The sequence below is a fragment of the Pseudopipra pipra genome, chromosome 25, assembly GCF_036250125.1.
Source record: "Pseudopipra pipra isolate bDixPip1 chromosome 25, bDixPip1.hap1, whole genome shotgun sequence".
NCBI lineage: Eukaryota > Metazoa > Chordata > Aves > Passeriformes > Pipridae > Pseudopipra > Pseudopipra pipra.
The window spans coordinates 5411697-5436844 of NC_087573.1; the positions used below are offsets into that span (position 1 = coordinate 5411697).

General features: G+C 47.1%; 1 protein-coding gene across 1 annotated transcript in view; it reads left to right on the forward strand.

Moving 5' to 3' along the window:
* The first annotated feature begins 3489 nt into the window (after positions 1-3489).
* IPO9 (importin 9) overlaps positions 3490-25148 on the forward strand; it is a 38721-nt gene continuing 17062 nt past the window's right edge. Inside the window, exons 1-10 of the mRNA XM_064636023.1 lie at positions 3490-3656; positions 13379-13440; positions 14047-14133; positions 15090-15291; positions 15740-15828; positions 16125-16211; positions 17857-17976; positions 22515-22615; positions 23547-23605; positions 24103-24254. Of these exons, the coding sequence (XP_064492093.1) occupies positions 3506-3656; positions 13379-13440; positions 14047-14133; positions 15090-15291; positions 15740-15828; positions 16125-16211; positions 17857-17976; positions 22515-22615; positions 23547-23605; positions 24103-24254 (1110 nt within the window). The 5' untranslated portion in view covers positions 3490-3505. The remainder of the gene's footprint in view (positions 3657-13378; positions 13441-14046; positions 14134-15089; positions 15292-15739; positions 15829-16124; positions 16212-17856; positions 17977-22514; positions 22616-23546; positions 23606-24102; positions 24255-25148) is intronic.

Below are 25148 nucleotides of genomic sequence, written 5' to 3' on the forward strand. Positions count from 1 at the left end.
CTTTTTATTTAAGTACCAAAAGGATGTTTTGAGATTTGGTTTTTTTTTTTCTCTTTTTAGTTGGAAGAATCTTTGTGCAATGCTGAGATAACAGTCGGAGCTGTGGAAAAACCTGCTCTGGCGCAGACTGGTCTGTGTTGCTGGGGGTCAGTGCAGCTCAGGGAATGGGGGCTTACAGCAGAGGTTCAGCTGCAGGCAGGGCCCTGCCAGGCACAGACACACCAACAAACAGCAACAATTAATGTTTCTGCCGGAGATGTGTCTGCAGGACACGACTACACGGGATTCAGGAAAGGACCCTCCCCGGAATCCACACACAGCAGGAACAACCTGGAGGCAACATGAAGGAGCTGGGATGGCTCTTCTGTGAGTCTGGAAATGAGTGTGCTGCTCTGAGGGAGAGGCTGTGGTACAGCCCTCCAAAATGGCATTACCCTTCCTCCAGAAGGGAACAAGCCGCGTGCTGAGAGTTCTTCTCGAGGATGTGAACACGTGAGTCCATGAAGGAACAGCCCCTCACTGAGAGCAGCATCACTGGAAATAAAAGTCTTGTCTGGAAGAGGAGATAAAGCAGCCACAGGAGAGTAATGGAACTGCAGGTTCAGCACTGTTAGAGACAGACAAAAATGGGATTGGAGGTTCCAGCAAAAAGGGGCTTGGGTAGAAGGAGCAAATATTTCATGAAAAAAAGAAAAGTCTGTGTGCTGATGTGATATATTGATGTGATAATGCTGCTGGGTCCAAAATTCCACCTGCTGAGAGGCAGGTTTGCTGCAAGGTGGTTGAAAAGAAATAGTGACGCACCCTAAATTCAGAGGTGCAGCTTCACGAAGGTTCCTTTTGCACCTCAGTTCTTCAGGTTCTGAAAGTTTTGTTAATCCTGCTGCTTACAGCAATGTTTTTAAAGGAATTTGGCTGTTTAATCACAATACTAAGCCAGATTTTATATATATATGTGTGTGTGTGTGTGTGTGTGTATGCTTGCCCCTTGAAATCTGTGTGAGCTGCACATCTAAACGTATAAGTAAACCCAGCAGGTCCCTGTCTCCAGAACATGGAATTCACTCAAAGAGTCACTCCATCATCCAGGGGTCATTGAAGATACACCCCATGTTGGAGAGTGTTGGGTGTTTGGGCTGCTTCAGTGTCTGTTGGGATTGGGGGTTTCATGTTTTTGTTGCTGCCTGGAGTTAAGTTTTAACCAAGCAGGGAACAGGTCGGGCTAATGCCTTGTAACTCAGGCTGGTGCTTTGCCTGCTCCATGTGCTGCCCCGGTTTTTCTTGGGGGATTTTTGCTGGTCCCACCAGTCCCATGCCTGCTGCACATCTTCCTGTGGGGTTTTCCTTGGTGCAGGTCTGCAGGGGAGCTCAAAGCTCCTGTGCCTTGCCTATGAGCTGAAACAGCACAGGAGGAAACAAGGAGTTCATCATAAAATACCTTTTCATGCCAAGAAAATCTTTTTGTGGTGACTGAACTGTCTTCCCTAAAGTGCATCGGAGGAGGTGAATGTCAGAACCATTCAGCTTGGAGGCAGAGTGTGCAGTGTTTGATCAGGGAGCTCTGCGTGCTGGGTTTGCAGGAGCATCCCCACAGAAACCTGTGAAGAGCCTGTGCAATGTGCAAACTGGTGGGAATTCAAACCTGGAAAAGCCTGGAAGATTTAAATAAATGGATTTTCTACAACTATAGAAGGATGAGTTGGTGCATTCAGAGTGGTTATTCAGTCACTTCAGCAAAAGGATGATGGGCTGGACAGGCATTGCTCTGGGATACCCTCCTCTCCCTGAAACGCAGCCTCGGTTTTCACAACATCTTTGCAAGGCAGAGAAAACAATTCCCATTGTGATCATTTTTGCCCCTTAACAAATACTTGCAGAGACGTGTCAGACCTGCTGTTGGCCAGGCAGCACTGAGTGCCAGTGATAGACTGGTGTGATGGCATCAGAGAATCACAGAATCATGAAGGTTGGAAAAGCCTTCTAAGATCAGAGTCCAACCATTAACTAACACTGCCACAGTCACCACTAACCCACGTCTCCAAGTGCCACAGCCACAGACCTTTTGAACATTTCTAGGGATGGTGACTCCACCACTGCCCTGGGCAGCCTGGGCCAGTGCCTGACCACCCTTTCAGGGAAGCAATTTTCCCCAATATCCAACCTAAACCTCCCTTGGAGCAACTTGAGGCTGTTTCCCCTCGTCTTGTCCCCTGTTCCCTGGGAGCAGAGACCTGGACCTCCTGCCTCACTGATTTTGGTGCAGCAGGAACTCCCATTTTCCACTAAGCCAAAATCCTGGGACAGTGCAGAGATGAGCAATGCCCCCCGGGCTTGCAGAAGCCATGCTTATATAAATACGTGTTTATTCCTCCAGCAGAAGCAGCATTTTGGATTGGAAAGAAAAAGAGAGAAAAATACATGATCCTGCCCCACCAGCCTTTGGTGCCTCAGGCAAGAGGCACTTTGTGCATGTCAATACCGCTTTGTAATGATGGTAACGCTTTTGTAAAATTGCTTATAATTCCTAAATAAAGAGCTGCAGAAAACACAGGTGGGCTCCTCAAGGCTCACACTGGGTGGTCACCCCATCAGTGTGCGGGAAAAGGGACGTGAGGGACTCAGTCCGGTCACAGTTCCTGCTCCAGGGGCCTCCCCCCTGTGACATCCCACCCTTAAGGGGAAGGGAGCACCCAAGATTCGGGAGTGCCCGTGGTGGAAAGGAACGACAGAAAGTCAGAGGGTCTGCAAAAACTCAGGAAGCTTCATTAGGACATCACACACTTGGCGTGGAAGTTGGTATGTGAGTCCCTGAGCTGCCATATGAGCACGTGGCAGTGGGGTTTGGGTGAAGGGGCAGGGAGAAAGGGAAGAGAAAGAAGAGAGGAAGGTGGATTAAAGAGGGAGAGAGAAAAAGAAAGGAAGAGAGAAAAAGAGATCCCCAGTCCTGGTTCTGGTGTGTTGCTCCAGCTGTGTCGATCCAAGCGATGGGATGTCCAGGGTCCTGGGAGCACTGCCCTTTCCACGGGCAGGATTCCCTGCTCCAGGTTTCTCGCTCTCCCTGCAGACGAGTTCTCACGCTCAGCCCATTCCTTCAGACCTTTCTGGAAACGGGCTGGATCGCCCTGTACAGCCCATGCCCCTTCCCGGCCCCATTCCTGCCCCTGTGCCGTGCTATGCTGATCCCCAGGAACTACAAACAAGGATGTTCGTCTCGGAAAAAAAAATCTCTGCACGGCCCCTTCTCCAGCCACGTCTTGTTCTTTCTCGCAGCTCGTTACCCCCACCAGCCCTCTGGCTGTTATAACCAGCAATCCCTGACAGTCGTTACCCAGCCCTTGCTTTCCCCGTCCCTGTCTGGGACCCCCCGACCCTCAGGGACACCCCCCCCCCTCACGGCCAGCGCGGTCCTCCGCGCCGCCAGGGGGCGCTTCGCGCCGCGGCCCCCGCGGCCCCTCCTCCCCGCGCGCCCCGCGTTTGGCGCGCGCGGCCCGCGGAGGGGGCGGCGATGGCGGGAGGCGGCGGCGGGCCCGGAGCGGGGCCGGTGGCGCAGGGCTTGAAGGAGGCGCTGGTGGAGACGCTGACAGGGATCCTGTGCCCGGTGCAGGCGGTGCGAGCCGCTGCTGAGGAGCAGGTGAAGGTGCTGGAGGTGACGGAGGGTGAGTGAGGGCCGCGCTGAGGGGGCGGGGGGTCCCCAGGCCGCCGCCGCGGGTCCCGGTGCCGGCGCCTCGTGGCCGCGCCTTGGGCTCGGGCCGAACTTCGGCTTCGGAGCGGGCGGGTGGTTTCCTGCCGGCTGGAGGTGCGTTCCCGGTGCCTCTCCCTCAATCACGGGATGGTCAGGGCTGGAAGGGATCTCTTGGGGATCACCCAGTGCAACTCCGGTGTCACTTGCTCCGGGTGGGTTTGGTGTGTCTCCAGACACAGAAACTCCGCACCCTCCCTGGGCAGCTGTTCCAGGGCTCTGCCACCTTCCATGGGAAGAAGTTCTGCCTCATGTCGAGGTGGAACTTCGTGTGGTTTAGTTTAGGGCCATTGCTCCTCGTCCTGTCTCTGGGCAGCACCAAAAAGCGTCTGGAACCATCCTCTTGACTCCCATCTTGGAGATACTCATGTGGATTGATGATTCCCTCTCACTCTTCTCCAGTCTAGCCAAGTCCAGCTCCCAGAGTCTGTTATCAGAGAGATACTCCAGACCCCTCACCATCTTTGTGGCATCCACTGAACCCTCTCCAATAGCTCCTTGTCTTTCTCTGGGGCATGTTCTCCAGGTCGTCATCTGTGCTTTGTGTGTTTGAGGCTGAGCGTGGTCACGGTGTAGCCGTGCCCTCATCCAGTGTGAAACTCCAGTGACAGGGATCCGTTGTCTGCTGTGGGGAGCTGGGGACAGGCAAGGCACCAGAGCTGGATGGCAACTGGCCTTTGGCTTCAGAAAGAGAGATCTTAAAAGAGCCAACACCCCAAATTCAAGCAGTGTCTTTAATCATTCCATTACTCCTCTGGACTTATGGTGGCACTAGCCTGGGTCAGGTACTTGCTGCTTTTCCTGTGTAGAAGCTGAACTTAAAAACCTATCAGTGCTAACATTTTGTTTCGCTTCAGCTTGAATTTTATGACCTGTCCCAAATGTCTGGAGTCTATAGAAATCCCTGGAAGATTTGCAGGTGCTCGGCTGTGACAGGAGCTGGGGAGTGCAGCTCTGCAGCCCTGGGCCTGAAGTTATGCTCGTGGCCTGGTTGTTTGTGGACCCTCCTGGAAATTTTGCTTTACCTTTGTCTGATTGTGCCATTCTGAAGATGTTCTGTGAAGTGTTTTGTGAACTGTTTCTGCTCCTGAGCTCCAGCTCAGAAAGGTTACCGGGGCAGTTAGTGGTACAAAGAAGGAAGGTATGAGGGCAAGACAGGGCCAAGAGAGGTGTTATGATTGTGCTGCTCTGGGAACGAATGAAGGCAGATTGTTTGATAAAGTGTTTGTTGTCGTGCGGTCCCTCAGTGTGCTTGTACCACACTCACATTTGCTCTTCCTTGAGGCGTTATCAGGAGTTCTGTGTGTTGCCCCTGCAGCTCCTGGAGTTTGAATGAGTGATTTGATGGAGTCTGGAAGCACTGGGAGGTTCATCGACTGTAGAGCCTTGGCCTTCACAGCCACTGCAGTCAGTGTGCTCCTCAGTGGCAACTTTTCCCCAAACAGTGAACCTTTCCACAATCTGGGTCACAGATTTCCAGAGAAGAACGTTTTCTGAGGGCTCTAGGTGATGGATGTCCCTGAGGTCCCTTTGAGAGCCCAGGCATGCAGGGGAGTTGCATTTGGTGGATAACGTCAGGGTAAGAGGGATGGAGTTGTGTACATGGCTATTTTGTCACGGTTTTACAAATATCCTGAAGTCTCCTAATATTTCCCTGTGGTTGCAGTCCCAGAACTCTCAGGGCTGATGCAGGACCTGTCCCTCTGACCTGGAGGAGGCTGCAGAACACCTGCACAGGGCAGTTTGCAGGTGACACCAAACCAGAGGGGAGGTGGTTGATGTCCTGAGGGCAGGGCTGCCTCCAGAGGAACCCCCTGGAATTCAGCAAGGACAGGTGGCAGGTTGTGCTCCTGGGACAGGAGAACCCAGCGCAGGGATGCGAGTCAGACACTGCCTGGCTGGGGAGCAGCTTTGTGACAAAGGGCCAGGAAATTCCAGTGGCCTGAGAGCTGGACAGGGGCCAGCAGAGTGCCCTGGAGGCCTCCTGCACCCCGGGCTGTGTGAGCAGGACCAGGGGCAGTGATCAGCCCTCTCCAGTCAGTGTTTGTTAGACCACACCTGCAATACCTGTCCGGTTTTGCTTCCACAGCCCAGGGCAAGACACAGCAACCAAGGGGAGTGGGTTCAGCAAAGGGGCATCGAGTGGGCTGGGGAACTGCAGCACTCACCACAGGAGGAGTTTTCCAGTGTGGAAGCCAAGATGGTTTTGGGGATGGGTCTGAGAGCAGCTTCTGGTAACTATGATGAGGCTGCCAAGACACTGGGGGGGTGAGAGAGGATGAAGGAGAATGAGCTGAATTGGAACAAGAGGTTCCAGCTGGATATAAGGAACTTTTAAGCAGATTGTCCGTAGAAGCTGTGTTGTTTCCATCCTTGAGTATCTCCAAGACCTGTGTAGGAAATCTGATCACCTGATCTGATGCTGCAGGTGCTGCTTTGATCATGGGGGTTGGACTGAAAACCTCCCGAGGTCTCTTTCAGGGAGTTATTCTGTGCATCTCTCATTTCTCCTCTCTTGTCCTAGTCAAGCAGCATGGGAAGAATAAGCTATATTCTCCTTTTTGTACTGTCTTTGGTATGAGGAAGCTTGCAAAAACCAAGAGGAGGAGCTAAAGGAATCCACTATGTGCCAGCACTGTATTATTGAGGTAAAGATATGTAGATCATGTGTGTCACAAGTACTTTAAAAGAACAAAAAATGTCGTATCATTGCACAGCATAAAGAAGATGCTGAAGGAAAACTGAGGGCAGTGAGAAAGAGCACAAGTGTTGGCACTTCTAATGCAAAACAAATGAAGGTAGGGCAAAAAGGAGATTGAGAAAGAACTTGTTAAGGGCATAAAAAATTTAAATGCTTTCAAATGTTGCAGAAGTGTTTCAGAGGTGTTCAAAGCCAGCAGGTGACTGAAGGTGCATTCAAGGAGTACAGAAGGACTGCAGAAGAGCCAAATTCCTTGTGCTGGTGTTGACTTTACTTGCAGCATTCAGGGGACCTCTAAAGGAGATGCATTGGAGGATCCACATTGAAGCCTGAGTAGGAGCAGTTTCACTTACCAGTTTGTTTAAACAGCAAGTGCTACAGGATGGATCTCCCAGAGTTTAGAGGGACTGAAACATCCAATTGCTGTGCTGTGAGTTGGGCCATAAAACTTACCACTTAGGTCACTTGGGGACCAGCTAAGTGTAAGTTGTTAAACTGGGGACAGCTTTAAGTCAGGAGGTGAGGAGCAGTGGGGTGGATGCTGGGGCTGGTAGAGGTGAGTGGGCACTGCCTGTAATGGTTAAAATTACATCAGCAGTTGGAATGAGGAGAGCTGGGTACATGAGATTGTTGTGGCAGAAGAACTGTTTGAAGGAATCCTGGAACTCCCAAAAAGCTTTCAGAAAATTCACTTACTTAAACTTTTGGAAGAAACTAAACTGCTGAGCACAAGGACACAGTCCAGAGTCCCAGGTGAAGCTGGACTGCTCAGCACATCTGTAAATGGTGTGGAACACAGTGAGTAGTGGTGTGACAAAATTACTGATAGTGCTGCTCAGGCTGGCCAGAGTGGGAATGGGTGGCACAAATTGCAGGATGATTTCAGGAAGGGTGTGTTGAGGGAGGTATAGGTCAGTGTTGGTCAGCAGAGTAGTGTTGGGGGAAGGGGAAACAGCCCAGACAATGCTGTAAAAAGTTATGGGTGGTCCTGACTATTGTCCCCGGGAGAAGAAATCCCATTGTCTGTGTGGAGAGTTCCCTGAAAATACCCATTCACTGCTCTGCCGTGCTCTGAAAGCCAAATGGACCGTTAAGGAGGGAACAGAGAACAAAGCCCGACATAAATTCCTCATGCCAGTGCTGCATGAATTACTGGCCTGCTGCTCTCGGGAGGGATCAAGCAGGGCAGCAAAAATAAGCACAGAGACGCTCACAGAAATGTGGAAAAGCTTCTGTTCTCAGAAGGAGGGAATGCATTGACTCTTCTGCCTGGGAAAGGGTCAGCAGAGATGGAGGCTCTGAAATAATGAGCTGCAGAGAAGATGAGCGAGGAAGGATTGTTTGTGACTTCTCATAAAGCTGAGATCACAAATCACAGAATATCCTGGGCTGTCAGGGAAAATGAATCTGAAACAAGCAGAAGGAATTAGGCTGTTGTCCCCAGTGTGCAAACTATGGAACTCGTTGCTGTTGGATATTAGAGGTAGAAATGGTTTAAAAATGACTTAACATTCCTGAAGGAAAAAATTCATCAAGAACCATTAAACACAGTGGTCAGACATAACATCCACTTCAGGAAGTTCCTAATGCCAAAATTTCCTTGGGGGGTGTTGGGGCTGCCTTGCTCTGCCCCCGCCTCTTTTCCTAAGCTGCTTGCTTAGGTTGGGTTGTGTAATGAGGTTAAGCCAATGCAGCAGTTGGCTCTCCTGTGTGGTGTGTCCTGCCCCATGTAGCTCCTGCTCTTTTCCAGGCAGGTCTTAGCCAGGTCAGGATGGCTCAGGTGTTTTGAGGATGCAGTCAAGCTCCCTGAAGCAGGTTGATAGTGGATCTGGCCGGTGCTTGTACAAGAGGTGGGTAGCAATGCACAGTCAGAGCCTCTGGGACAGGCTGCACTATCCAAGGGAAGTATCCTGTCAGACTCCAAACAGGTGTTCTGGAGGAATATTGGATTTCACCTCTGGATTAAGGACACAGTGGCAGTTTTTTCTTGTAATGTCACCCTTTGGCGACTGCCAGACATGCCCTCAGCAAAACTCAGTCTCTTACCTGCTTCTGCATCTTCTGTCTGCTGAAATAACAGGCACCACTTGGCAGCTTGGGGATGGGAGAAGCATTACTGTGGGTCTCTGGAAAGGTGAAAGTTCACTTGGTGACCTTTGTTGTCTCTAGATTTTAATGGAACATAAATAAAAGCAATCCCTGAGACTGTGCAGGAGGAAGGCAGAGAAATGAGAGCTCCAGGCTGTCGAGTGGTGCTGCTGTGCTCAACTTGGCTTGACTGTGGCATCAGCTTGTTCCTGGTAAAGTGAGGTTGGTGTTTCTGTTCCTTTATCTGGTCCATCCAGGTAGCACCATGTGCCTGCCCTGATGGTGTATGTGTGCACATACAGTGTTGTATGGCTTGAGGATAATTACCTAGTGTGGAGAAATGATCTCTTCCTCTAGATCTTACTACAGTGGAGAATGTGTGGAGGCCGAGTCGCCTCCAGGAATGTCAGAGCAGGGGCAGTGGCACTCTGAAGGAGGTGCTTGTCCAGCAGCAGGGATCCTACTTCACAGTGTCACAGAATATTCTGAGTCGGAGGGGACCCACAAGGGTCATGGAGTCCAACTGTGAAGTGAATGGCTTCCACCCCATGGAGAGGAACAGTGTCTGTAACATATTCCTCTAAATTATGTAGATAAGGGGGTTTAATGTCAGCTTCTTGGACAGTTGGGAAACACTGCTTCCCTCTTGCCTGGTTAGATGACAGGTTTGATGATTTATGGTGACAGTATTAAGTCTCTGAGCTATCAGCTCTTGTGCTCTGGAAACGTGGTGGTGAGAGATGAATGGCTCCAGGCTGGAGAATTGCCTTTCTTTTGCCTGCCTACAGTATGTGCTTCTGTTTGCCCGTTTTGCAGGTAGAAAAGGCATTTATAAGGCTGCCTTCAGCGTGGCTTGTGTTGTGACATCTTGTGCATGGAAAAGCACCTTCAGCTCAGTCCTTTGCAAAGTCATTTGTTGTCAAGAGCTGAGATGTGCAGGTGACTGTGAGGATGGTGCCAACCCTGGCAGATTGACTCCTGGGTCAGTCTGGGCACGCTGACCCTCCTCATTCGTGTCCATCTTGTTTGAGACTAGTCCTGTGTAGGAGACAACGAATGCTTTGATTTGAATGTGATCTCAGATTGGAAGATTGGCTTTATGGGTCTTGTAAATGTTCTTTCAGTGTCTCCTCTTCCAGAGCAGGTGGCTCAGCATGTTTAATTTGATGCTTGGAAACTCATTAATTCTCTGATGATATTTTCATGATACAGTTTGCTGTCTGTTTTTACCAGGAGAAGAGCTACGGGTACCATGATACCACAAAACTTGTAGCATCACTTGTGCTTCACTGCTCCAACATGGTTTTGCCTGTGGTGGGCTCCTTCCCAACAGAACTGCTTTAATACATCTTCGAGAGGGATTTCAGTATTGCAGTGGGTGCTCTCTGAATACATGGGTTTATGCCATAAAACCAAATACTGTGTGAAAGGAGGAATTCTGGAGAATGTGCAGGCATGACCTCAGCATGTGTTGTATGGTGCTCTCTTGGTTGTACCTTGAATCGTAGTAGAGTGGGCGATGGGCAGAAATGAGTGGATGGATCAGCTGAGCTGAATTTTTAAAAGGAGTAAACTTTTAACATTGCACTGATTTTTAACAGGGAAACTGAAACAAGAAATGGCCCCAGGCAACACATGATATCTGCCTGTCAGGATGAAAGGTTGTTCACAGCAGGAAACGCTGCTGTTTGCACTGTGAAATGCTGCAGACACTTTGAGAAGTTGTGAAGGGGTTTCAAGGGAGACACCTAAAGCCAGCACGACTGCTGGGGAAGTCCAACCTCAATCTTTTCTGTCCTTTGCCGAGAAATGAGGAAAATACAGTTGCAGTTTTTAGAGATGTGCTGACAAAAAGAGTGCTTTTGGAGCAGTTCTTGAGTGTCATGATGAGGCTGAAGAAGTTCCTCAAAGCAGCACGTTTGTAGCGTGTCAGAAGTCTGGCTGAGCATTGGATTCTTGCTCGGTGTTTCCTCCTAGTGTGTCTGCAGACTGCCCAGCAGGGAGGGCCCTGCTCTGCCCTGGTCCAACCTTGTGAGTGACCCTGCTTTGAGCAGGAGGTTGGACTGGGGGACCTCCCGAGGCTCCTTTCAACCCGAGTTGCTTTAGGATGATGTTGTTGAAAGCCAACCCTGTGGAAAACATCTGTGCCCATGTGGCTGAAGGCTGTGATGGACAAGGGTGGGCACATGTTGGGTGAAGGGAACTCGATTTCTGATGCTGCTGTGGCGGTGAGATCTGGCTTTGGCAGACCAAGTTTTGTTTTAGTTTGGAGTCTTGGTGGCCACAGGGCCACCTGGATTCACCTGGACTGGCTGCAGCACCTGCCACAGCCCCTCCCTCACCACTGCCTGTCTGCCCCCAGCAGAGACAACTGAGGGGACCTGTAGCAGCTCTTGAACCAGCTCTCTGTGGACATTCTGAGCTGGACTTGATGAGTGCTGACCCAGTTCAACAGGGCAGGAAATTGCAGTGATTCAGCAGAAGGTCCTGCTCATTTGTTCCTTCCTGCTTGTTTAATACAAAACTTTGGGTTGATCTGGCTTAGTTTGTCCAAAAGGTTGGGGGTGAAGAGGTTACATAAATGGGTTACATGATAGATAGAGCTTGGTTGTGAAGCAGGAGAGTTTCATTTTACTAATATTGAGGTTAATGAGAGGAGAAAGAGAGCTGAGAGGAAATGTGTTTGCCAAGTGTTCTCTATGACAGGCCCTTCATTAAAAGCTTCTCATCTTTGGGGTTTACAGACTTTATCTTGAGGAGAAGACTTTGATGTTTCTGATATCTCAAATCTCCAAAATATAGGTGGAGGAAGTGCTTATCAAGGTGCATTTGAACTGAAGCTACTCATGATAAAGATAGAAAGTTCCCAGCCATCTGAGAAAAAACCCAATAATAAACCAAGTCTTTGAGAAAAGAGGAGCCAGTGAGCTGTAGAAGGATCAGTGTAATTTCAGTCCCTGGAAGGATTCTTGGAGCAGCTCATTAAACAGCTTGCCAGTGTTTATAACATAATAGGATAAATAGTTGCTACACAACTAATACTGTTTTATATGATCTGTTCTCAATAAATCCCTCTAATTTTGGTTTGGTGGGAAAGCTGACTCCTTGCTGGGTACGAATGATCCAAGTTCAGTGGGATTCCTGATAGCAATTTGCCACGATGGTCATTTATCAGTTAAGAAGGTACAGTTCTGTAATATTTTTAAGCAGTGCATTGGGCTGAAAACCTGTGTGTAGAGAGGTTTTTAGTGACTTATTGTCAGTCACAAGGGGCTTTTACAACAGAGCCTTTGGTCATGCAGCAGTGAGAACACGTCTGGTGTCCCACTGCAATCTGCTTGGGGAGCAGTAAGGAGATGTTGGAAAGCTGCAGAAACTAAATACTGTAAGTCAGGTGCACCATATCTGAAGGGGATAAATCAAATGCATATGTGCAAACAAATTAAAGACTGTGAAATAGAATAGTAAGTTGTAGCTGTGTGAAGCTGTTGCAGTTACTCTGGCTTCCTTTACACCCATTTATACCCTTCATACCCTTCCATTTATACCCTTTTTTACCCTTCCATTTACCCTTTAAAGATGGGGCTGAAATGCAATGCCACACTCAAGTGTGGGAATCACAGACAGCACACAGAATAATTACTGCTCCAGTTAAGAGAAGTATTCTGTTAAGTACATCTCGGGATGAGGCTCCCTGCTTTTGCAGCTGGGATAAGAAGGTTATTTTCCTCTTTTTTAAATGTGTGATCTGTGAAGAAAGGGTGAAGGAACTGGGCATGTTCAGTGTGAGCTTGGGAAAGTGAGAGGCAATTATCTCCTAAGGCAGAAAAGCCTCTTAGCAGTGAGGTGGGTATTAGGAGGCACTGGGATGTGAAGCACTCAGAAGTTGCAGAACTCCTTTTGAGCAGAATTTTCAGCCCACTTTGGTCAGGGATGCTGTCAGCACGTTCAGCCTGTCCGCTGCTGGGACCTCAGGGCTTACCTTCTGCTCCACAGTTTCTAAGAACTAAAATGCCACAGATGCGATTCCTAAGCAGACTAGTGAAATTAAATGAGGTATTTAGGACAGTTATCAGCTGCCTGGAACTTAAAATTGCAATTTTAAGCAAATGTATTGAGGCATGTGGATTTACCATACCAGAACAGCTGCTCTTCCTGGCTTTTATTTCCTGTGCTCAGTTATCGACAGGATTGTTACAAGCGTTGGAATTTTGCCTTTGTCACAGAGCTTGCTTGGCAATTGCAAGAAGCTCTTGCTTTTCCTCGACAAATTCCTTGCTGGAATAGGTCCCACAGCCCAAAGGGTTGTCCACGCACTCCTGGTGTCACTGTGCTGGGACAAGTTTGCTCGGGAAGGCGTTCGGTGTGTCCTGGGCTGTCTGGGGTGTGGGTTGGGACAGCTGGAGTGATGTCTCCAGATCACTCTCTGGATGAACCCAGGTTGTCCAAAAGAGACTGCTGCTTGCCAGCCTGCTGTCTTACTCCATCCTGGATCTTTTCCATGCATCCCTCATGTAGGAACTTGGGTAATGATTTTGCAGCGTACATAAGATTTTTATATATATTTTTAAAGTTTGGAATAATTTGCTGTTATTAGCCTGCATTGCAAAATTTTTTACCCATGAGAGAAGGAAATAAGATGCTGAGACAATAAATGAAGTTTTTGTGGAGAGCACAGGGGAGAATTAATGCTCATAATTCATTTGAGTAGCTGTGCTTTGGAATTGTCTTCTCCTTCCCACGTATGAGTCATTCAGTTGGTATGATGTCTTTCTCTAAAAATCTTGATGACTTTTGCTGTGTGGGAATAAAAGTTATGATACCAACGTTTGGGTTTTTTTTCCTTGTAGAGTTTGGTGTTCATTTAGCAGAACTGACTGTGGATCCCCAGGGAGCTCTGGCCATCCGGCAGGTGAGTTTGCCAGGAACTGTAGAAAGAATTTTGATGGTAATTTCCTTGGGTTTTAAAATATTCCCTCATGTTTCCAGATGAAAAATTAGCTTTCTATTACTGTTTCTCCATTTTCTTTTAAATTTTTCAAGAATTTTTCTCTTTCAACATTACTCGGGTGTTACACTCTTGCAATTTTTTGAAAATAGTGCTTTTTTAACTTAATAAACCTGGTGCTGAGACAATACTGTACTGGGAGTGGACACAGCTTAGGAGGTGGGTGGTAGACATCAGCAAGCAAAGATGTGGCTTGTCTTTGCAGAAGCTTTTTCTGTAGGTGATTTCCTCCTTGAAAAAAGATGTTTTGGTTCTGTATTTCTTTACTTACCGTGTGACCCATATCTCGAGCTGCTGCCTTAGGTCAGTGCTGTGCAGGCCATTGCTGCCCAGTGGATGCCCAGCAGTAGTTTTTTTGGTCCATTTCACGGATTTTTTTCATTTTTGGTAAGCCCTGATGCCCCTCTGAAAGCAGCATGGTGGGACAGGAGGCTGAGCAAACAGGTCAGGGGTGATCCTTGCCCTGGTTCCAAGATTTATTCCTGATTCGTGACCTCTCTTCTGATACAGCTGGCATCTGTCATTCTGAAACAGTATGTGGAAACTCACTGGTGTTCCCAGTCTGAAAAGTTTAGACCTCCAGAGACCACAGAAAGGGTAAGACTTGGTTTCATGTTATCATTTGGGGCACGTTATCCATAAAGAATATTAATTTTGTAGGCGGTTTAAAAAGTGCCAGCGCCCTTGTGTATTTTGAGGATTAATGGCTTCAGTTAAGGGGTTTTGACGTTTTCCACTTCAAAAACCTGTTTTCAGTTGCTTAAAACAACACTGGGCTTGAGAAGCTTGGGCTGATTCCTGTAAGGAAAGTTCAGCCATAATGCTTCTGCTGCTCTCAGAGCAAGACTAGAAGAAAAGTTGCTTTCTAAGTTTCACAAATACTGATTCTGGCAATCCTTTTTTGGAGATTTGCTAAATCTTTTGTTTTTCAGCTTGGGACTTAAAGGCTATTTTCCCATGACAAATTCTAGTTTAAAGCTCTTCTGGGTTTCATTAAAAAGCTGTTCAGCAGGAGTATTTAACAGCTAAAATGGCCAGAGATTCCAGCCCCTTCCACTCTGGCTGTTAGCTGGAGCATCTTTCACATCTAGGATATGATTCATCCCATTCAGAGATAATTGCTTGGTTATGTCCCAGAAGTGGCTTTTATTTTTTCCTGTCCCTTCAGGGTTAGGTGACTGTTCTTGTTTACTGAAATCTTCCAAAGTAAGCAAACACAGTCCCTGACACTGGAGCTGGGATTTATCTCAGCTGCCTCTGGATGTCTTCCATGTAGATATGTACATCCTGTGTAGTTGCAGCTGTGAGCTGTTTGCTCTGTGCTTGTCTGATGCTCTGTGTGAGAAGGTGCTACATTAAAACACACTATGCATTTTCCACAAAAAATTATGGGATGTAGTGTGCAGGGGGGGTTTTGTCTCCTGGATGTTCATTTTGTAAGATCAGTGTTGAGTCGATATCAGGATACAGGCACAGGTATAATTTTTTCTTTTGTTACTGAGTTGTTTCATGGCTGTGGATCTGTTTTTTCTAAATACTGTTGTTCTCTACAGGCAAAAGTGGCTATTAGGGAGCTGCTCCCCAACGGGCTGAGGGAGTCCATCAGCAAGGTGCGCTCGAGCGTGGCTTACGCCGTGTCTGCCATCGCCCACTGGGACTGGCCCGAGGCCTGGCCCGAGCTCTTCAACCTCCTGATGGAGATGCTGGTCAGTGGGGACCTGAACGCCGTGCACGGAGCCATGAGGGTGCTCACAGGTACGTGGGTGCCAGGGCTGGGCAGGGCTGATGGAGGAGGTTCAGGCTTTTCCCTGAGCCAGCGTTCTGTCGTGTTTCGCTCCAAATTGAAGACGTTGGAATTTGCTTCTTTTCTTCTCTTCTCCTGGGCCTGATGCCTGTTGCTCACTGTGGAATCATGTGCTCAGCAGGTGCCATGAGAGCTGAGGAAGGAGGTTCTGTGCTGCAGGTTACAGTTCAGCAGGGACTTTGATTGTAACACCCTGTTTTCCAGATACCTGCAGTTTTTAGTGTGGTATTTTTCTGCTTGCCTTGGAGGATTGTCTTGGGCAGGCCAGATGACCCTGGTCTAGTCAAGTACAAATCAACATGTTTCCAGTACACTTACACTTTCCCAATGATTCTGTTATCGCTGTTGCTTACAAATTGGATTTCTTAAAAGAACTTCCTTTTGTTTTCCATTTTTTAGAGTTTACCCGGGAAGTGACAGACATACAGATGCCTCTTGTTGCTCCAGTTATTCTTCCAGAGATGTACAAAATTTTCACAATGGCAGAGGTATGGTCTTCATAGTGAGGTTGGTACTGGATGGAATTAGTGGGAATGTTTCTTGGAGCAGAGAAAGTCCAGATTCAATGGTTAAGCTGTACTGTAGTATGAGTTAGACTTAAAGAATTTTCTTGATGATGTGATAGTTGATGGCAGCTAATGTTTCAACAGAAATGTTGGAGCTAGTGATAAAATACAAGAATCAAGCTAAAGCAAAAATAAATAGAATTAAATGAGAATTAAAGGAAATATTATGTGTAAAAAGAATCATGTGTTCCTGATGTTTGATTTAAACTTTTTTCCAGGTGTATGGGATTCGCACAAGGTCTCGTGCAGTGGAGATTTTTACCACGTGTGCCCACATGATATGTAACATGGAGGAACTGGAAAAGGCAAGAGTTTAACTTGACATACAAGATACTTTGAATTCAAACTGAGTGAGGTTCTAAATAATTGTTAATATGGAAATGAAAGGCTGGAAAATTATGTACTGTGTCAGCTGGAATTCTGGGGAAGAGGGTGTAATTTAATACATGTAAAGTGGCTGATACCCTGCTTTATATGCATGCCTTGATACTGGGACTTGGGTTCCATAATTAAGTTTAATTTTTGACTTACCAGCAGACATGCTTGTGACAGCTCAGAGAAAAGGGAGTCAGCATGGGGAAGAGAGAGTGTATCATCCCTTTGTTTGGAAATCCCTGGCTTAGCTTCCAGTCTGAACCTTGTATCCTGATGATCTGCCAGGCCTTGGCCACCTGGGTTATGCTGGGCAGCTTCCTGGCCCTTGGACAAGGCTTTGGTTCCCCATGTCTTCAGGAGGCATCTTGTCCTTGTGTTCCTGAAGGAGTGGGGGAAGCCAAACCCAACCCAGGTTTGGAAGAATAGCTGTTAAGAAACAAACACTCTGCAGTTAAGCTTTATACAGGAGTCTCCTGTCTGGCTCTGACTGAGCACACCTGCATTTCATATGGCCTTTGACCAGTGAGTTCTCCAGCACTCCTAGACAATAAATGCTGCTTTCTAACTTTTTGGGGGTGAGGATAGGGGAGGGTGACTCTCAGTCTAGTGGCTAGGCACTGCTGAGTGGCTCTGTGTGCTGTTCCCCGCCGTTTGCACAGGGAACAATCCAGTGCAGGCTTTTGGGAAGTTCTGACAATTGCACCATATCTGTACTGCACTGATATATTGGGCAACTGGTACCAGTATCCAAAAGATAGTAGTAGCTCCCCACTGTCTTATTCTGCAGGAGGGCAGAAAGTGTCCTTTACATTGGATACAAAACTTTTTCTATTGAAATTTGACTTAAAAAAAAAAGGGGGGAATCTTTTTATGAGTAGTCGATTTAAACATGCAACTTTGCTCTCCTGGCTATTGAGTTATGGAGAATAATCTCAATAAAATTATTTTGGTCCAATTTTACTTGCTCTGCTAAGAACTACTTATGGAATGCTTTGACATCTGGAAAAATACTTGCTGCATTTTCGTAGGGAGAGTCATCCTGTTAATCTTCAGGCCAGCTGTTGATACTCAGCTCACAAAGAGCTTGTTTGGCGTGGGGGAGGGTGGCTTTGGAGGGACATAAATGCCAGCCCAGGGTGCAGGGTAATTGTGTGTGTGATGGAGTCACCCCAGTTTGTTTTGTAGCCTGAGGAAGTCTGGGTGGTGCAGGGCAGGATTCAGCTCATCAAATAAAATGCCTCCTTAGAAGGATGAGCACTGCTCCTGAGACTCTCCAGACTGGATGGTCTGGATCTCTCTTTAGGCTCAGAATGATGAGTTAAATGTAGGTGTGTGTTTTGTGGCAGCCCGTGCTGTGGGGTTTTGAAGGGTGGGATTGAGATGAGCTTAGTTCCCAGCACGAGGAGGGAGCCCAAGTGATGTCTGAATCAAGTTTGTCGTGCTTTTGCAGTACTCTGGAGTTGCCATGAGTCCCTCTTCCATTTTGTAGCAGGAAAGTACAATTTCTGTTGCTTCTGGTCAGACATGGGGGTTCTGTATCTGGTCTTAACCTGTGCTTGCTTTGTTTGTAACCAGGGTGCAGCCAAGGTCCTGATTTTTCCTGTGGTGCAGCAGTTCACAGAAGCCTTTGTTCAGGCCCTGCAGATGCCTGATGGACCAACATCAGACAGCGGGTTTAAGATGGAAGTCTTAAAGGTGAGTCACTTGAGACTGCTAAAGTGAAGAAAGAATTGAATACCTGCACTCAGTCACACGTGCTGGAAAACAGAAACTCGAGAGCATGGCACATCTCCTGCTGTTGCTCAGGGTATGAGCAGTGAAGTTTTTTGGCTCCCAGCACCACTGAAATAAATTGTTCTGCCTGCACTGAAGATACCTATGGTGAGATCCATGGGGATCTGTCCATAAAATGATCCACAGGGATCCAATCCATGGGACCATCTGTCCTTGTCATTCACTGATCTAAGGTGCCACGGATGTGTTTTGAGCACCATACACAGTAGTTAAATATCAGTCTTTTCTAAGGGTGCTGCAGAGTTCTGCTGCAGTGAAGTTTTAAAAGCATATTATGTGCATGTGCTTTTCTAGAACTTGCCTGCTCTTTAGTCTCTGAGAAAGAGAGATGGGGAAAGTCTTTGTATTCTCCTGGTTTCCTGGAGAAATAAGGTTGGATTGGAGAGCTCTGTGTGCATGGGGATGAGGGCCAGTGAAGGCACGAAGACCCCTTTAACAGCTGGGAAAGCACTGGAGTTGTAGGATGTGCTGCCTGCAACATGGCAGAACAAAGAAGAGCCAAAAGCACAAGTTGCAGGATCAAATCCATATCTTTAGTTTCCTTGCCTGTGTGCTGGGGTGAGCAAGACTCAGATCAGTGAACAGGTGTCTGAGGATGGACACTGGAGCCCATTCAGCCACCTTCCCTGAAGAAAACAGTAAGGAAGTTATTGAAGACAAGCATCAAAAGCTTTTCATAATGACCAGCTTTGTGCTGAAGTAATGAAAATAAATGCTGGGAGGGTGCCCTTGTGTTACACAAACCAGCAGCTACTGAGCTCTGTGTCGTGGAACTTGTCTCAGTCCTGTTTGAGGCAGCAGTACCTGGTCAGGGCATCCTGTGGTTCCTCACTGAGGGGCTGCAGGTACCATACTCAGAACAGCTGGAGCTGTTCTTGCTGTGCAGCACCACTGGAAAGGAGATTGGGGCAGGATGTTGACAGGTTTTATTGGGAGTATCTCTTGTGAGGTGTTTTTCCCTTTCTATTGGCTGTGCACTGGGATTCCTGGGACAGTGATATACAGGAACACCAACTGAAGGGAACACTCTGCAGGGTGTCATCTCAGTTCAAACAGTCTGCAGCTCAAGAATGTGTGAATCTCTGACTCCAGATACTCACATTTGGGTGGTTAACAAGAAGTAGTTTTCAGCCTCCACAGAAAGTACTTGTAACTGATGGTGTCACTCTGACCAGAGGCCAGTTCTGTTCTTGGTACATCCATCCATTCTGCAGCATTTTTGTTATTTACATAACACTGGCATTGGTGTGTCAGCACTGATCTCACCAGTAGGCTCTTGAACAATGTGACAGGCTGGGAAAGTGCCTGAGGAAATGTCACCAAGTTCTTACTCTGTTCCTTAACTGTGTGAGGGCCTCTGCTTTTGGCCCCTGCAGGGGAGGTACAACACAAGAGGATTTGGGTCTGAATACACTGCTGTATGTCAGGTGGCATCCATGGCAGCAGAGAATCAATGTGGATTTAAACAGTGAATTCAGGAGATCTGCTGCTGGCAAATTGTTTGTAGGAGGCTCTTTGTGAAGAGATGAGTGTTCTAGCTGTTGACTTAAGGCAATTCATGGTTTTGTCACTTAGGGTTTCTAAGCTGATGATACCAATTTTCTAAGGGAAAAGGGATTCAGGTGAAAGACCCATAAATTGCCTTCACTTCCAGAGAAGTGGATTTTATAGTCATTGTAATGCAGAAGTAAGAAACCTCAGGGGATTAGTTAAGCCAGCTCTACAGATGAGACCCCCTTGAAAAGCTGATGCAATGGAGGAGGGAATTGAGAATTTTTTATAGCACATTTTCAACCAGATGCAAACTCAATCCTATCTTTTTTTCCCTAATGAAGTGCTATGCAGCAAATGACAGGAAGATTTTTTTTGCCTTCCCTGTCTCTTGAGAGCTTTGTACTCCAAAATTCGTGGAGTTCCTGATGGAAATCAGAGGCAGCCCTGACCTAAACTGTTGTGCTGTCCATGTCAGAATGTTCTGCAGGACAGTGTTGAAGGCTTCAGGGAATCCCACTCTGCAGTGTGCAGATCAGCCTGATCCTCTGGGACAGTTATGGACAGTTATCCTGGTTGGGAGAGTGAGTAGATTGGATCACAAACAAACCACTGATGGTTAATGTGTCCCCAGTTGCTCCCAGTACAGTTACAAGTTTACAAGCAGTTAGCTGCAGGAAAGTCAGGGCCTTTAATCCTTGGAGGAGATGGGAGGTTTGGCCACAACAAAAATATCAACTGTGGGGATTAGAAGGAAATGCCCATGGTGTAATTTATTGTTGTATTGTTTGATAGTTCAGCATGAATTAACTCGGTGTCTCTGAGGATGAATGAGCTGCAACTGTGCAGTTCTTGAATCCTAATTCCAGTGTTGAACATGCCACTATTGATTGTTTTGAGAGGAACAGAGTGATTAAACATGACAGGTGAGAAATTTAAGGCAAATTTCACAACAGTGGAATACAGATATGATGTACTTAGTGTGCAGTAATATATCAGGAACACCAATTAACCAGCAGTCTGAAGGATCTTATAGTCTTGCTGTTGTGCTTCTTTGCTTGTGCTTAGAAGCTGTTCAACACCTGTAGGTCAGAGAAGTTATGCTTACATTTTTCCTGCTGTTGGAAGAAATAATTACAAAAAATAATTAGTCATGCCCTCTTTGTTCTTGGAAGGAAGATGAGCTGGTAGCCATGTCACCTGTCCCTGCTTCAGTCTGACTGACAGTTCACTTTATTATGCCCTCTGGTGTGTGTATTAAGGTTTTTATCCGAAGATTTGGGGATTCCTTTTCTGTTTAAAGACACAGGTAGGAAGCAAAGCAGGGTTCAGGAGCTGTGGGGTGAGCAGGGGTTCAGGGGCTGTCATTTGCTCTCCCAGTGGTGCTTTTGGGGTGTCTGTGTGTGACTCAGGTGTGGATGCAGTGCCTGGCCCAGCCATTAAACATCTGTTTGAGGAGCAGTGTGCCTTTGCTCTGAAGAGACAAGGATAAGGGTTTTCTTGGAGGATTTAATAGGTGGTGGAGCAATATGTGGGGTTTGGCAGAGGAAGAGGAGGAGACGTGTGTAGCAGTTCTTTGAGTTCAGATAAGCAGTGGGAATTGGCAGAATGAGAGGCCAGGGGTTGAAATACAACATCTGACAGGAGAGTGCTCTGGTTTTTAATGACTTGCTCTGCAGGGCTGTGGCAACCTTGCAAATGTAGCCTTCTATTGTTACAACTGCAGAGCCATTGAATTGAAAAATTCTCTTAGCTCTCCAACAGTGCTTCCTGCAAGATTGGCTGGGCATAGAGCTTAGAAACATTTACATAGGGTTCATAAGCAGTGGCATATGGAACAAGCCCATTCAGATGCTCTGGTGGCCCTAGGTAGGGTGTTGAGTTTGCAGCAGTCCTGCAGATCAGGTTCACATCCTCTGTCAGCATCTGCATAAATTTTTTCCCCAGAGGCTTCAGCAGACCTTTTTTGTAATGCTTCCTCCCAGCACCTGCCAGACTCATTCCCAGACTCACATATCTGGATTATCTCTGCTGCTGGGTCATCTCTAATACTGATACTAAATGGCTGTTGTTTTTTCTGGAAGGTGAATTCGTATCTTTTTAATTTCTCTCAATGTATCCAGTGCTGCAAACAAACAAACCAACTGCACAAAGTGCTTTGTATTGGGTAAGCAGAAACTAAGTGACACCCCTGTGTCTTGGAGCAGCCACCAGTCAGGCAGTTTGTTGGGGGCTGATCCATAACCAGTTTAATGTAGCTGGAGCTGTGCCCCTGTAGGAGGAGATGGTGGAGTGAGAGCTCCCAGTCTCCTGGAGGATCCCAAAAGGGTTTTGGCAAGCGTCACTGGAAGGGCTCCCCTAAGTCAGGGTGATAAGCTTCTTGAAAGTCCAGGCACAATCCCCTGTGGAGCTGCTAAGCTGCTCCCAGAGCAGCCCCTGTGCTGAGTGGGCAGAGCCCTGGTGTCTGCAGCCACGTGGGAAGAGAATTGATCTGGGTGAGTGTTTGCTCCTGCAGCTGCTCCCTGGGTGTGCAAACCGATGTGTTGCTTCCATGAGTGTGGGAAATAGGCAGTGGTCTGGTTTTGCATGACACTGGAGTTCATTTTCTGGGACAGGACAGCTTCCAGGTGGGAATTGTATCCAGACAATGCTGTGCAGTGATGTGCTTTGGATTGGAGTCATTGCCTTACCACCGGATTATGGCCTTGTCTTCGCTGCAGTGGTGCATCTTGTGTCACCCCTTTGCTTCCCTGCAAAAGAGGAGACACAAAGAGTGTTGGTCAGCGTTCGTGCAAGAGAAGGGATTGTGTGGTCAGGAGTGAGAGGAGGAGACCTTGGTGGCAGGAAGGCTTTGGATGATGTCAGTTGTCAGTGAAACAGCAGCCTGTGATTTGAGTATTGACGGTTTTCCCAGTTTTGCTTCTGACCGATGTTCTTTTTGGTTCCAGGCCGTGACAGCACTTGTGAAAAACTATCCCAAGCACATGATTTCGTCAATGCAGCAGATCCTGCCCATTGTCTGGAACACCCTTACGGAAAGTGCCGCTTTATATCCTTGGGAGTGAAGGGATTTAACTGGAGTCCAGCGAGACAAACTCAGTCTCATACACAGCAACGACCTGAGTGCTGTTGAGGAGCACGATGCATGGAGTGGTCTGCCCTGCCAGACAGAACAGGATATTTCTGTTACTTCAGGAGGCCCCATTGTTTCATTTGGGTTAAAAGAGGGATTGGAACTAGATGGTCTTTAAGGTTCCTTCCAACACAAACCATTCATTGAATCTATGAAAGTACAAGGAGCTGTTTGTTGGCTTTTTGACAGCGTATTTCTCCCTCTCCTGTCCTAACTCCCACTGCAGTCCTGCTGCCACGTGAGCTGACAAAATAGGCTTTGTTTTGAAAAAGGGGAGAGTCTTGTTCTTCCTTCTCTTGTGTTTGCTGTCGCACTTGTTGGACCTTCAGTTCACCACCCACAAACAAAGCTCCTTCCTCTCTATGCCCAGGTTAGTCTTCTGCCACTTCCCAGGGCTTGAGGCTTGTGGTGAGGCCTGGTAGGGAGCAGAGCCAACCTAAGGTAGGATGTGGAAGCGTGGGGTGGCTCCTCACCCTTGGGCAGCAGTGCAGTGTTGAATTGGCTCATGTCCTCTGGAAGGGGTGAGTCTGAGGGGTTCTGTTCTCAAAAAGTTTTAACATAAATGAAGTTTTGGGTTGCCTTGGTGGGTTTGGTCTAAGTTAATCAAATGATGTGAAGGATGTAAAGTGATGTGTGAGTGGTCTGTGAAAGTGGTCTTTGAACTTGGGCAATGCACAAAGTGAGGAGCTCCTGGGGCTTGTCTTCTCTGTGAAACACAGATTCTGCATAAAATCAAAGGATTTTTTTAAGGAAGAAACCTTTCCTACTTATCAGGATTTTAAGATAGGAACAGATTAATTCCAAAATAGATGGGGTTCTTTAGAAACTTTTACTTAACTCCATCCACTTATGTGCGAACAGAAGTAAATTACACGGAAGAGGTGGAGGACCCCGTGGATTCTGATGGTAAGAGCTTGCACTGCACTTCTGCCTTCTCTTTTGAAGAGAAATGGAGTTACCTAAATATTGCTGTCAAAAGAGTGACTGAAACACTGTGGGAAATTGTGCTTAAAGGTGCATTTATGGTGTTAGTACAGTGCCCATCACTTCTTTGCAAGTTCCTTGTGATTGTCATCAAGAAAGCTGCACAAGTTAAGTTTTCTAATGGCTCTAAGGGCTGAGTTCTGCAACAATTTCAAGCTAAAAGTAATGGGACAAAAGGAAACCAAACGGGTTTAAGGTGGAGCTTGATAGTTTTTAATGAGGGGTGTGTGGTGGGAAGAGGGCAGAAAGTGATGAGGTCAGAAATCCTCCTGGGGCTGCTGCTGTACTTGATAGTCAGGGAGAACGAATAAACATCTGGTCAGACAAGGTAACAGTTTGTAATTATTTTGACATCCATTTGTACCTTTCTGTATGTTGGCATATTCAGTCATGTTGGTTTTTTTTCCCCCTTTGTTCAGGTGAAGTGCTGGGCTTTGAAAATCTGGTGTTCAGCATATTTGAATTTGTTCATGCGTTGTTGGAAAACAACAAATTTAAGAGCACGGTGAAGAAGGCTTTGCCAGAGCTGATCTATTACATCCTTCTTTACATGCAGATCACAGAGGAGCAGGTGAGCATGTTTGTTGTGTAGGAAGCAAAAAAAAAAAAAGAGAGATTTAAACCAGCAAGTGTCCTGGGAAGAGTTTCAGTGCATGGAAACTGCTGTAGTCTAATAGGCTGTTCTGTCACTTTGCTTTGGCAAATAGGGGCAATAACATCTAAAGGTTTCAAAATGGTATAAGGTAGACAGTAAATCACAGATTACAGAAGGGTTTGGGTCAGAAGGGACCTCAAAGACCATCTCATTCCAACCCCCTGCCATGGACCAGGATACCTCCCACTAGCCCAGGTTGCTCCAAACTCTGTCCCACCTGGCCTTGGAAACTTTCAATGATGGAACATTCACAAGGTCTCTGGGCAACTTATCCAGTGTCTCAGCATCCTCTTAGTAATGAATTTCTTCTGTATATTCAATCTAAACCTACCATCTGTCAGTTTAAAACTGTTCCCCCTTGTTCTGGGGCTCTGGTAAAAAGGCTTCATCCTTAAGGCAACAATAAGGTCTCCCTGGAACCTTCTCCAGGCTGAACAACTCCAGCTCTCTGAGGCTTGCTTCCTTCATGAAGTACTATGATGATGTGAAAATGAAAGGGATAAAGAGGTTTCTCTGAGAGTGAAAATATTGTGCTAGTAGGGGGAAATAATTTGTACTGAAATTCTGCATGGCTCCTGGCCTCTCAAGCCTGACAGCCATCATCTTTTAGTTTAGGTAGACATGCATAAAAACAGGCACTCTGTTAAAAAATTCATCTGCTTCTTCCATTCCTCATCTATAAATAAAGCTGTGTAGCACTGATTCCAGGTCAGTCATTAGTTCTGTCAAACTCTGATCTCCAATGAGGAGCAGAAGAGCAAGATGAGCTCAGAACAAAGAGAATTTCTTCTTCACAAAGGTTTTCTCCAA